Genomic DNA, 14141 nt, shown 5'->3' with positions numbered 1-14141 from the left:
CGTTTTTGTCGTAGATGTTTGTGTAGAGTTTCGGTGAAGCACTGAAATATCTCAATCATTTATTGCTTTCCTTTGGGTAAATGTCAGCAGTGTATTTAGACAAACTTTATTTTTTAACGAAAAGTATCATCAAGATAATGGAAAGTATTGTTGAAATGATCAAATAAATTGAATTTTAACAGGTCTTTACTGAGTTTGGTTGTTAAGTGTGGTAAATAACAGTAAATGAACAATTTGCTTTTAAAAGGCACAATTTGTTCCAATAGGAATATCAACAACATATCGATTAACCTATATTGCCAAAACGTACATAAATGCTGTAAAGGAGAACATCTACGGCTTCACTGAATCTATAAGAATTTAGGGTTTTAACCAAATTGTGTATTTTTTAATTCCCTGCTTGCACTTTTTTATCTTGAATGTTTGCTAGGTAGTGAAAACTGTTGATTATAGACTTTTAAATAAACAAATTATTCCATAGTTAACTAAAAAAAAAATTCAAACTAGCAAATATGTGTTGAAATCGCTAAAATTGCTTTCTCAGTACAGGTAGGTTTACTCGGTTTTTAATTTGTTATAAAGACCTCACATATAAAGTTACAAAAAATATTTTGTACCAAATGTGGGTCTTATAATTATATATTTACAACTAGTATGTAACCAATTAAGAACTGATTGAACTTTATAACTTTTATTAGAGTGACTAGTTTCGTGCCGTCTTCCATTTAGATAGGTGTTAATGTATGTCATGTTATCGACAATAAAACGTTAATTTCACTGCACAACTATATACAGTAACATGTATAACTTAGATTTTTTTATATATTACTTGGAGATCACATAACCTTGTTTTGATTGTTATTGCCTGTTAGGCAGCAATATGTTTACAAAAAAAAATAAAAGGTTTGATTATAGATTTCTTTTTTAATAGAATTTAAATTATATTACAGATAAGAAGAGTTATAAAAGGAGAATGTGGTATGTATTGCTAATATCTGTGTTTGTAATTGTTAACACAGACACGATAAGGGTTTTAATGTTGAGACAGGAAGACTTGTCAAGTGTTATGACAGGTAGTTGTATATCCTTACAACCAGTGCCGTCTCACAATCCTCCGACAAAGGTACACACAACTATTTCAAGTCGAAATCAAAGTTCTAAAAAATGTTAAGTTCAGGGTCAATAATCTATCTATCTGTTCGTCAGTTTGTAATATGTATGTCTCTCTGTTAGTCAATTTGTTTCCATATTCATTTTAAATTTCTTGCAGGATATATTTTGTAATATTTTGTGTTGTCTGGAAAGTACTTAATTAGTTGTCAGGAATGAAGATGGAATATTGTTCGGAAAGGTTATCTTGGAAACGTAAAATTTCCAAAAGTTAAGTTTGTCTGAGAATATATAAGCCATCTTAACACTAATTTTATTGAATGTGTCTGTGTACTGATTAGGTATTGTCTGGAAAACATGGTTTATTGATTAGGTGCATTGAGTTTTTAACTAGTTTTTTACTACTCAAGTCTTTTGTATGTTGTTTTTATTCATATATCTACCTAATGAGTTAATATGAAATAAGAATAAGGCTCCAGTAATCTATACAGTTAAACAGGTTTTCAGACAGCACTCAACATCAACCAATGAACCCTGATTTTGGCCATAAACATAAAGCAGGTGGCGGATTGGACGTGTTTCTTATTTCTACCCGAGCCCACTTTTTTCGTTAATCTTGAACATTTAAATGCTTTCTGCATTAACAATTTATCTGTTTTAGCTCGCTTAAAGATTTTCGTTATACTATGTATATTTAGGTAAATACAGCTTAGAAGGGCTTGTTGCTGCATTACTTGGAAGTTTAGGAAATACATATCAATTATATCTTGATGCTTTTTTGCCCTGTACATTTTTTAACTTTACGTTGGGGTTGCTTTTGAAGAAGGAAGTTGAAAGATACGAGGGTTTAATTTGCCATTTCAGAAAGACTAGAAACAATGGGTCATTTCAGTTTTATTCAGTATAGTTATATGGTTTTACATATATTTGACTGAGTTCATCTGACTTTATTTTCAAAACTATTTATTTTTATTTCTCTCTCTAATTATATCACATTTCGATATAATATAGATTTTGATACCTTACTTATGATAACGTTGCACAACGAAAAATTATGCGCCTTCACATCTAATCCTTTTGTCTATCCGCAGTCAGTCATTGACAATTATATCAATTTTCATTTATGTCATATTAAAGCCGAAATACACAGACTATATTCTTCCTCGGCAAAGTGTTTTTTGTTCAAAAAAAGAATTTAAACAATCACTTTTAACACTATTTTATATATCCCATGCATAGATTACCGCATTTGACACAACTTTTTGGAATTTTGGATCCTCAATGCTTTACAACTTTGTACTTGTTTGCTTTATATTTTTGTTTTATATGAGCGTCACTGATGAGTCTTATGTAGACGAAACGCGCGTCTGTCGTACTGAATTATAAGACTGGTACTTTTGATAACTTTTTTATAAAGAGTCCAATTTGAAATTCCATATCCAGAAAACTGTGTCGGGATTGTTTGTTATGAATTTAATGTTTTCTCATCGAACACAAAGTCTGATTATTTATTTTTTATGTGTTTGTTTGCTTAATTATTAAAAAACGTTAAAAAGAACCAATCTCAAAGTTTAGTAATTTAAAAATATCTTTCGAAAAACTAAGGATTTTCTTACCCCAGGAGAAGATTACCTTAGCCGTCTTTGGCACACCTTTTGGGAATTTTGGGTCCTCAATGCTCTTCAACTTTGTATTTGTTTGGCTTTTTAACTATTTTGATCTGAGCGTCACTGATGAGTCTTATGTAGACGAAACGCGCGTCTGGCGTATAAAATTATAATCCTGGTACTTTTGATAACTATTTACACCACTGGGTCGATGCCACTGCTGATGGACGTTTCGTCCCCGAGGGTATCACCTGCCCAGTAGTCAGCACTTCGGTGTTGACATGAATATCAATTATATGGTCATTTTTATAAATTTTCTGTTTACAAAACTTTTGAATTTTTCGAAAAACTAAGGATTTTCTTACCCCAGGAGTAGATTACCTTAGCCGTATTTGGCACAACTTTTGGGAATTTTGGGTCCTCAATGCTCTTCAACTTTGTATTTGTTTGGCTTTTTAACTATTTTGATCTGAGCGTCACTGATGAGTCTTATGTAGAAGAAACGCGCGTCTGGCGTATAAAATTATAATCCTGGTACTTTTGATAACTATTTACACCACTGGGTCGATGCCACTGCTAGTGGACGTTTCGTCCCCGAGGGTATCACCAGCCCAGTAGTCAGCACTTCGGTGTTGACATGAATATCAATTATATGGTCATTTTTATAAATTTTCTGTATACAAAACTTTTGAATTTTTCGAAAAACTAAGGATTTTCTTACCCCAGGAGTAGATTACCTTAGCCGTATTTGGCACAACTGTTGGGAATTTTGGGTCCTCAATGCTCTTCAACTTTGTATTTGTTTGGCTTTTTGACTATTTTGATCTGAGCGTCACTGATGAGTCTTATGTAGACGAAATGCGCGTCTGGCGTATAAAATTATAATCCTGGAACTTTTGATAACTATTTACACCACTGGGTCGATGCCACTGCTGATGGACGTTTCGTCCCCGAGGGTATCACCAGCCCAGTAGTCAGCACTTTGGTGTTGACATGAATATCAATTATATGGTCATTTTTATAAATTTTCTGTATACAAAATTTTTGAATTTTTCGAAACACTAAGGATTTTCTTACCCCAGGAGTAGATTACCTTAGCCGTATTTGGCACAACTTTTGGGAATTTTGGGTCCTCAATGCTCTTCAACTTTGCATTTGTTTGGCTTTTTCACTATTTTGATCTGAGCGTCACTGGTGAGTCTTATGTAGACGAAACGCGCGTCTGGCGTATACAATTATAATCCTGGTACTTTTGATAACTATTTGATTATTGCTCTCTCATTGACATGCATTATATTTGTCCCTTCATCTTTTTTTTTTGTTTAAACGATTGTTTCCTGTTTGCTGTATTACAATTCATTTAAGTTATTTTGATGGTCAAAATAAAGTTCACATCTAATATACTTCATTTCACAGCTTAGACACCTGGCCAGCTGTACAATTTTAAATGATGTTAAAAGATCCCAATTCGAATTCTTCTTATCACCTTTTAACACTTTATACTTTCTAAATTTCCGAAAATTGTACCTGTCCAATAAAATGTCTTCTTGGTGTACTTGGAGTGAAGTTTCAATGTCTTTTATTTAATTTTGGATTCACTACTTCGATTATGTCCCATACATAATTTAATGTAGTTATTTAAATGCCCCATTTAAAATTTTATTATCTTTGACTACATTTATTTTGTTTTAGAAACCTATAACATGTCTTCAAATTAATCTCAATCCAAATTCAGACAGCATCAAGCTTGAATATTGCGTCCAAATTTGCCTAGATATATGAAGATGTTGTGTGAGTGCCAATGAGACAACTCTCCATCCAAAATTACAGTTTATAAAAGTTAACCATTATAGGTCAATGTACGGCCTTCAACACTGTTAAAGGTTCGAAGTCTGTGCTCTTATCAGCCTGCGCTTGAGGGATTGGTGAAGCATTTTATTTAACAATGCTATGCCTTTTTGGAGAGAATATTAACACTTTTCCTGTTTTACAGTCCACTTTGTTATTTGTGATGAGTTTTATAGCAACTTACAGAACTTTGACTACACAGTAGATTTGTCTTATGATTTATATTTATCTAAACAGATATCGATGAAATATACATGGATTGGATTCCAACAGATGAAATTCTAGATGCTCTTGCACAAGTCATAGGTGTGTTATCCTTCCAACTGGGTATAGAATTAGAGTTACCGATAACATCAATAGATATTATACAGCATGATAATGGACGGAATTTAGTTGCACAGTGTAAACAAATATTATTTCAATGGAGAGTTCAGGGGGTCAGGCCTACCATAGGCGTTCTGGTTCAAGCTCTGCTTAATGTTGGAAGAGGTACAAAATGTTTAGAAGAGATCATTAAAACTGTTGGAGTGAAGAAATATGTGCCACAAAAAGAAGGAAAATTAAAAACATTTCTTAAAAAACTGAATCCTTTTCAGAAGAAGAAATAGTACAGACATTTTTTAATTGGAATTTTATAATCAAGACTTACACCATCCTTTTGCTTTGCCATTAGGAGACGATTGTAATAGTACCTGGTGTAGTCTTATCTTTGTGTAAATAATATTCAAATTCTGGCAAACTAAATTTCAATACTGGCATAGATGATGAGTTTATATTCCACCTAATTATAAACAGTTGACATAGTAAGATAGACTACATAATCAAATTAACCTTTTTTCGACAAAGGAAACTATTTTACATTTGTGAACTTTCCAATTTCATGTTCATGGACTTCACTTCTCGCATCACCAGAAAATAGGGTACTGTAAATTCATAATTTATTGCAATTACTTTTTTGGTGTCGCAAAATTGGTTGGGAACTGTAATGATAAGAACTCGTATTCTGATATCCGATAATCGGGTTTCTACACACTGATATTATAAAACATAGTAGAAAGCAACAATGTGAACCTTTTTGATGAGTTAGGGCAGCAAGGTGCTAACAAACTTCACATTGTGTCCAGCGCTTGATATACTACGATATCTATAGATTGCACTTTGTAAATACAGCTGTTTTTCAACCAACACCAATTTTGGGGAGATATATAGTATCCAATGATAATTAATGTGTTTGACATACTGGTTCCCAGATATGATGTCTATGTTTCATCTCGTAGAGACATAACTTGGGAATGTTACCAGTAAATATACATATGCATATCGGTCAAATTGAAATATATGTAAAACATAAAGTACAAGAAGGGGTAGTATACAGAATTTGAGTGTAAGTATAAACTCTCAGAAGTTCGGGGCATATATATACGTTGACAATATTTCGAACAGCCCTATATTTTGACCATTGTAAAAAAAGTTGTGCATATATAACTTTCCTTTCTAGGATACATTTTGTTTCAAAACTGCTTTGAACTAGCTGTCAGTAACTGCGAGATATCCGTATTTCCCCTTTTTAGCTCACCTGGCCAATAGGTCTAAGTCAGCTATTGTCATCACTTGGTGTTTGTCATCAATCGTCCATCGTCGTCGTTGTACGTCCGTGGTCGACTTTTTACTTTACAAAAATCTACAGCTCTGAAACTACTGAACCAATGTTAGCCACATTTGACCACCATCATCATTGTACTGTAATGACGGTTTTTACCATTTTTTGTGTTTTGCCTTATTTGATAAAAATCATAATTATATAGACACTATGATACTCATACCACATATATAGTTTAACCAAGAAACCACCATTGTATGAGAATAAAATCATTTCTTGCAGTGTCACACAAAATAAGTAAATATAGGAATGATGTATATATTGTATTTGTTTAATACAGTAATGTAGTAGATTGTTTCCTTACATTTATCTAACAAATTGACTCATATCAATGATAACATTGTGTTCCAATGTAGGTGTTTGTACACTTATTTTCAACTATTGTTGTAGATCGTGTCATTATAACACACGTTTGACAAATTCCATCATGTAAATAAAAGCATATTGAATTGTTTATAACTTGTTTGTATATATATGTTGTTCTATTGATGTATAGTGTGTCATTGTAGCGTATGTTTGACATTTTTTATCTTGTAAATAGACGTGTTAGGAAACTCGACACTACTGCTGGCGCTCGTGTTGGATGGAAGATGAATACAATATGATAAGGGGGTCATCTCTAAAAGAATAAAAACTATATTGATTTTATTACCTGTATGACCACTGAAATAATTTATTTATAGTATGCAAATCAATTATTTTTATTAAAGACCCCACATTACTGACTAAATGTGAATTTAAAAATAAATGACGTGGAATACTAGTATTGAAGATAATTTAAACCCTTCATGTTACTGTAATTATTTGATTACACAATGCAAAATATGATACATGTATAATAATTAGCCAAATCTTTGCCTTTTGTGGAGAAAAGGGGATGGGGTTTTATTTTTGGGGGGAAGGGAGGAGCAGGTTTTTATTTTAGTTTCAGAATCAACACACTCTTGCAAATAATAAAGAGATTTGTCCCACCTTATCTCCCGATGGGAACAAACCATCGTTTTACTGTCATTCTGAAACGATTTAAAAAAAAAAAGGATAACACAATTTATTTTGGAAACTAGACACATGTTCCCCTTTTACACAAAATGAATACTCAATGATTTATTCTAAAATGCAAATATGGGATATTGTGGTCACGTGCCTTTAACATAAGTATTCAGTTGCATTGGTTAAATACGTAAATATCTCAGTTTGTTTCTCAACAAGATCGGCCCACAATTCAACTACAATGTAGTTGATTTAGTTCGTTCCTTTGATGTCCCAAAAAATTGCCAAACGACCCGGTTTAACATCTCATTGCGTGTTCAACAAACACACCACTATCTGATATTCTTTTATTTAAATTTTTACATTTCTTTCGCTCGGTGTTTTCCGCCTTAATTGATGTCTCTTTTATGATGTAACACTTAAATTGACTTTTGACTGCTGAACTTGAAATTGAATTTGGTTCTAGATATTCATAAGGGTAAAGTATATGTTAAGTTACGTCAAAATCGATTCTAGAGTATAACAAAGATATTTAATAAATTACAAGTTTAACAATAACCTTGACCTTTGACTTCGAAAGTTTATAGGATTCTAGATATTCAAAAGAACTAATTATTACCAAGTTTGGTCAAAATCCTTGAACGAGTGAATATAAAGTGTAAACAAGGGTGTTACGGACGAAAGTTGACAAACTGACGGACAGACGGTATCGAAACAAGATCCCCTCTAATTGTGTTACCGAGATGATAAAAACCATCTGAATCGGAAATGCAAACATGTATTATTTTAAATGATGGCAATGAGGGTGGGAGTACATGAATGGCATTTAATGTATTTACATAAATGAAAGCCAATTTTAGGGTATACGATTGTAGCTGCGGAAAACAATGTCAACTGAATCTAAAGTTTTTTATGCAGTTAAGCTGCATTATGCGAGCACCCTAGATTTGTGTTCTACCCAATAAATGCTGAAATACTTGCCATTGTTATTATCTAGCTCGATACTATATTATATATAACTAATTGAACACTTTTTTAATACTTTTTATTCTGGATTACAAAAAATATGTCCAGAAAAACCTTAAATGATTGTCGATTTATCCAAAAGTTTTGAAGTTACACATAGGAAGTAGTGCTCATTAGGAATCCGTGTGTAGTTCATTATGACTTGTGCTTTTGGCTAAGATGTCAAAGAACAATTGTATGAAATATTTAATCGCCGAAAATCTCTTAAGACAAGTAGTTTAGATTTCCCAAATGGCAAAAGTCGTAGGAATATTGTTTGTCATCAATACGTAGTACAACTACGTCAGTAGTCTATTATATAATAAGTTCAACTGTTCATGCTGTTGGCGGCAATTTCAAATTAGAAAAAGAAATTTTCGTAGCTTTTCAATTTGGACTGAGGCAGGTGTGCAAATTAGCGGTGGTCCGAGGTCCACGACCTTCCACCTTTTTTTTTTTTGCAAGCGGAATTTCGACTAGGATAGTTGGTTTCTAGCTACGCCCGTCGTAGTCACCTTCCACTTGAAAGAAAATAAGAAATTACTTTGCAAACCTTCCATGCAAGTCACCAAAGTCTCCAATTAAACAAGCTAAAAACTTATTTTAATCATTATTATTCATGACAGCGATGTTCATTTTGTTCAACCGCTAGCTTTATACAGAAAATCGCCGACAAATATTGTATCACTTCGAGTAAAATCGTATCTGATTGACATAAACAACACTGTAAACACCTAACAATGGCGGCCGTGAAGACAACATTTTACAATATTGGATCCGATTCCGGAAGCGGATAAGGATAATTCCGGGTTTGGCGATCAATTACAAAATAAATCAAAGCAGGTGAAAAAATAAATCTCTGCATGGTAAATGAATATAAACACTAGAATTGTAAACCAAAAGATATATGTAAAAGAAAGAAAAAAAAACAGAAAAATATTTTATACAGAAACTCAAAATTACTTTTTGACAAATTTTAATTTAAAAATCCAATACAACGTGGCAGCTGGGAACAGTATATCTAACAATATACATGTTAATGGTCACAGTCTAAATTTTCTTTATCAGTGATAAATGATGATAATGCATGTGAGTAGCTTTTAAAGTGTAAACATATTACTGCAATTTCGAAGGGTTATTTGTTTTTCTCAATTTTGAAGGGTCAATTAAAGTAGCTGAAAGTTTCTTTATTTTCACAAATAATGCAACTATATTATATATACTTAAATGTAAGTAAATCATATGATATATAGGTGGCATTCTGTTTGATAACTTGGAAACAGTCGAGCTCCCGACCCCTAAACCATATGAGGGGCAGATCCAGGATTTTAGGTTAGGAGGGGCGCAAACTTTAATTTTCGCCGAGCAGAGCGAGGCTACAATAAATTGAGGTAAAATTATTGGAATATTCTTTATTAAGCTGAGAACAACCCATGCTTTGCAAATTTAAGGGGGTGCAAGCCCGCAAGAACCCCCCCCCCCTCCCCCCCCCCGCCTGAATCCGCCCCTGCATATATTCAAGTATAGGATAATATAATAAATAAAATGAAATATAGGGGGAGTCCCTGGAGTTACCCCATCCCCTCCTGTTTGAGAACTTGGAAACGGTCGAGATCCACACCCCTTAACCATATATATATTCATGTTTGTGACAATATGAAAAATCAAATGAAATATAGGAAGAGTCGCTGGGGGTCACCCCACCCTTCCTGTTATAGAATTTAAAAATGGTCCAGATCCCCACCCCTAAACCATATATAATCATGTATGGGACAATATAACAAATCAGATGAAATATAGGGGGAGTCCCTTGGGTCACCCCATCCCCTGCTGTTTGAGAATTTGAAACCTGTTGAGATCGCCACCCCTTAACCATATATTCATGTACGGACAATATAACAATTCAAATGAAAGATAGGGGGAGTCCCTGAGGTCACTGTACACCCTTCTGTTTGAGAACTTGGAAATGGTCAAGATCCTTACCCCTAAACCATATATACATATACTCATGTATGGAACAATATAACAAATCAAATAAAATATAGGGGAAATCCCTGTGGTCAACCCAACCCTCCTGTTTGAGAACTTGGAAACGGTTGAGATCCCCACACCAAAACAATATATATATTCATGTATGGGCCAATATAACTGATTAAATGAAATATAGGTGGAGTCCCTGGGGTCACCCTACCCCTCCTGTATGAGAACTTGGAAACCCATGAGATCCCCACCCCTAAACCATATATATTCATGTATGGGACAATATAACAAATAAAATGAAATGTTGGGGAAGTCCCTAGGGTCACCCTACCCCCAGTGGCAGATCCAAAAATTTTCATAAGTGGGGGCCCGCTCTAGTCACGCTTCAGTGATTCCCTATATAAGCAACCAATTTTCTTCCCAAAAAGGGGGTCGGGCTCCCTGCCCCCTAAATCCTCTGCCTACCACTACCTTTTTGAGAACTTGAAAACCGTTGAGATCCCCACCCCTAAATTATATTATATTCATATGCATGGGACAAAATAACAAATCATTTACATTTACTATGGGCAGGTCAGTCAGACCTCACCTTTGATCCCTGTTGTAGTGAACATTTGTCTGATTCGTGTCTCATAACTTTTGTACTATAGAACACAAAGTGTCGGTCACAAACTCAGTTTTTTTTTCCAGGGAAACCAGTCCATTCATACTATTACATGTTCATACTAAGTCAACTTGAACTTCTAGCAGTCAAATAAAACCAAGGTTAACTACCAAGTAGAACAACTGCAATCATTGGGAACTTGTACCACTGCAGACTCACCATAAAAAATATACATTGATATATGCATTGCTTTTGAAACCTTGATAACATATAAATTATTTGCCTTAATAAATAAATCATAAGATAAACATGAATGTACTATATATGAATGTTTAATGTTGAGGCAACATTGCCACAGTTTTCATAATTACGGTTGCCTTGGTTTTTGGTTAACTGCCTTCAGCGCTTTGATTTTAATGTCTTGATAACTTTGTATTTCTTAAGTTGACACAAAGAACTAATTAATACCAGTTACTGAACGCTAGCGCAAAGTAAATAACAATATCATCTGAATGTTTACATTAACTTTGAACTATATATTAGTTGTTAAAATGACTTGGAGCTAGCTTTCGATGAATGGAAGTTTTATTACATATATAAAAAAAAAGTGATTCAATTGTCATTGTTTTTCAGTTCAGGATTAGCAATTTATGAACACAGATTAGCAATTCATGAACACAGATTAGCAAATCAGGAACACAGATTAGCAATCCGAGATGACGGTTTTTCAATCCGATAGTCACGGGTCCATTATTTTTAGTGTTCGTTTATGGCTTTCGTAGTTATTCGACTACATTCTTTTACCATTTGTTAACACAACCTTAATATCAAGATAAATATTAATTGATCTAAAAACGTATCTATTCAAGCATTATTGGTTCTTAAAAGAATTAGTTTATTCCTTCGTACTTTAATAACTATAATTGTTTACGATTAATCTCAGAGGTATCAAACACACCTATCCATACAGGTAACACACATATTTAGTGTGAGATGGTCCCCACATCATATTGTATTCATCTTCCGTCCAATACGAGCGCAAGCAGTAGTGTCTTCTTTCCGAAGACGTCTATGAAAAGCATTTTGTTCCACTTTTAATAAATGAATTGATACATTGAATTGTTTATAACTAGTTGGTAAATATATGGTGTTCTATTGATGTAGAGTGTGTCATTGTAGCATATGCTTGACATTTTGTATTGTGTAAATAAAAACATTTATTCCACTTTTAATAAATTAATAAATAAATTGATACATTGAATTGTCTATAACTTGTTTGTATATATATATATATATATTGTACTATTTATGTAGAGTTTGTCATTGTTACACATGTTTGACGTTTTGTATCTTGTAAATAAAAGCATTTTGTTCCACATTTAATAAATGAATTGGTACATAACTGATGTTTTAGTAATATGTTGTATGTTTTTGGTAAATGACATGGCTTAATAAAATGAGGGCCAAGATGAATAATTTGCAATCAAAATCTATAACTTGAAGAAAAACAGACCATCCAAGTCGAAAAGGAAAAACAAGATAAAAACCAAACGCAATCACAACAATCTTTACAATACGAAGCAAAATGAGTAAAGAAAAGAGAAAAACAAAGACACAGAAAAACGGAAATGACTGCATGTGCATTATCAGGAAAAGGGCAACATATAAAAGAAAAACGGGTATGATCGTATGTGCTCAGGTAAAGAGCAACAAGATAACACTAAAAAACGGGTATAATCACAGGTGCTCAGGTAAAGAGCAACAAGATAACACTAAAAAAACGGGTATGATCGCAGGTGCTCAGGTAATGAGCAACAAAATAACACTAAAAAACGGGTGTGATCGCAGGTGCTCAGGTAAATAGCAACAAGATAACTCAAAAACGAGTATGATAGCGTGTGCTCAGAAACGGTAAGTAGTCCTTGCTTTCTTAGTGTCAACAAGTATCGATATAAGACGCTTGTTAAGAGTTTAGAACAGATTATCAAGTTTTCAAAAGCTATTGTAGAACTTTGGAACTTTTGTACTTTGGAACTTGGAAATACATAATACAAAATAATACAACAGTCACAAACTTTAGCAATATTTTGTTAATATCAACAAGGACTAAAATTAATGTTTTTGTATTGGGGAAGAAATAGTCTACCTCATAGGTGACAACTAACTCCGTGGCAAATGCAAATAATTAATAAAAGACAACAACAATATACAATAGTCACTACAACATTAAAGCAAAACACGCACTTTATCTGTTAACACCAAAGGCCGAACGGAACCAAACATGTCCTCCATTGTTCTTTAAGAGTGTACGTTAAAAAGGTATTTTAATTTGGACTTATGATAAATGTAGACATCATATATTGGTTTATCATCTGAAGACAATCTGCTGGTATGAAATGTAAAGACAGATGAAAAGCATATAATGATAATTTGGTCGACTAATTAGCATATAAGAGTATACATCATGGACCAACGCAGATAGATTGTTATCAGCATTATAAACTGAAATCTACCAAACAAATCAGATTATCAACAAAACAAATGTCAATAAAGTACGAAGCAAGTAACAAATAAGTTTTTTTTTTTTTTTTGGGGGGGGGGGGGCAGCGCTGGTTGGAACGTGGGTGCGTTACACTTTACAAATCAATATGTGTCCCTGACATACACTAATTATTAAACTGCACAGAGGAGTAATTGCATTATAATATACAACCCTACTGACAACTTAGTTCTTGTGTATGCTAATTGCGACCTTCGTGTACATTGATTGGTAGATACTTAAAATTTGAAATAATTTGTCAAAACTGCAGATTTGAGCTATCAGCAGTATTCATATATGTGAATTGATGTTGTAAGATATGTTGTGTACATAGATAGCTAGTTTAATCTCATAAAACCATGCAAGTACAAAGGTTACAGAGAAGTTAAAAAAATATTATACATAAAAATAAAAAATGCATTAAAAATGCATAAAATTCAAAATTTCCGATGAAATAACATATAAAAGAATATATATATAGACTTGTACAGTCAAATGTAAAAGCTAAAATTGTATAAAGAAATACTTTCTATAAGTATGTTAAATAAATTATGGTTGTTAAGAAGGAGTGAGCTTACTATTAATACATCTTATAAAATTGCAGAGGTTTCTTAGTGTCTTTTGTTTTTTTGAATTAAACAGTTTGTTGAATGTAAAAATGTTATGAAAAGCTGTAATTATGTACAAATCATAATTTATAATCAAGTATGGGCTCAGTATCTATCAAATTGTACAACATGTGTTGTATTTTTTTGTCCTGCTCTAACGGCCTTTGTGAATAACGTGCAAATTGAGGAA

The 14141-nt window shown here is 33.1% G+C and overlaps 1 protein-coding gene across 1 annotated transcript in view; it reads left to right on the top strand.

Moving 5' to 3' along the window:
* LOC143084004 (uncharacterized) overlaps positions 1–12206 on the top strand; it is a 144855-nt gene extending 132649 nt beyond the window's left edge. The window contains exons 18-19 of the mRNA XM_076260411.1: positions 951–978; positions 4803–12206. Coding sequence (XP_076116526.1) covers positions 951–978; positions 4803–5173 — 399 coding nt within the window. The 3' untranslated portion in view covers positions 5174–12206. The remainder of the gene's footprint in view (positions 1–950; positions 979–4802) is intronic.
* The last annotated feature ends 1935 nt before the right edge of the window (positions 12207–14141 follow it).

Source organism: Mytilus galloprovincialis, chromosome 7 (genome assembly GCF_965363235.1).
Source record: "Mytilus galloprovincialis chromosome 7, xbMytGall1.hap1.1, whole genome shotgun sequence".
NCBI lineage: Eukaryota > Metazoa > Mollusca > Bivalvia > Mytilida > Mytilidae > Mytilus > Mytilus galloprovincialis.
This window is presented reverse-complemented; position numbering and strand designations above follow the sequence as displayed.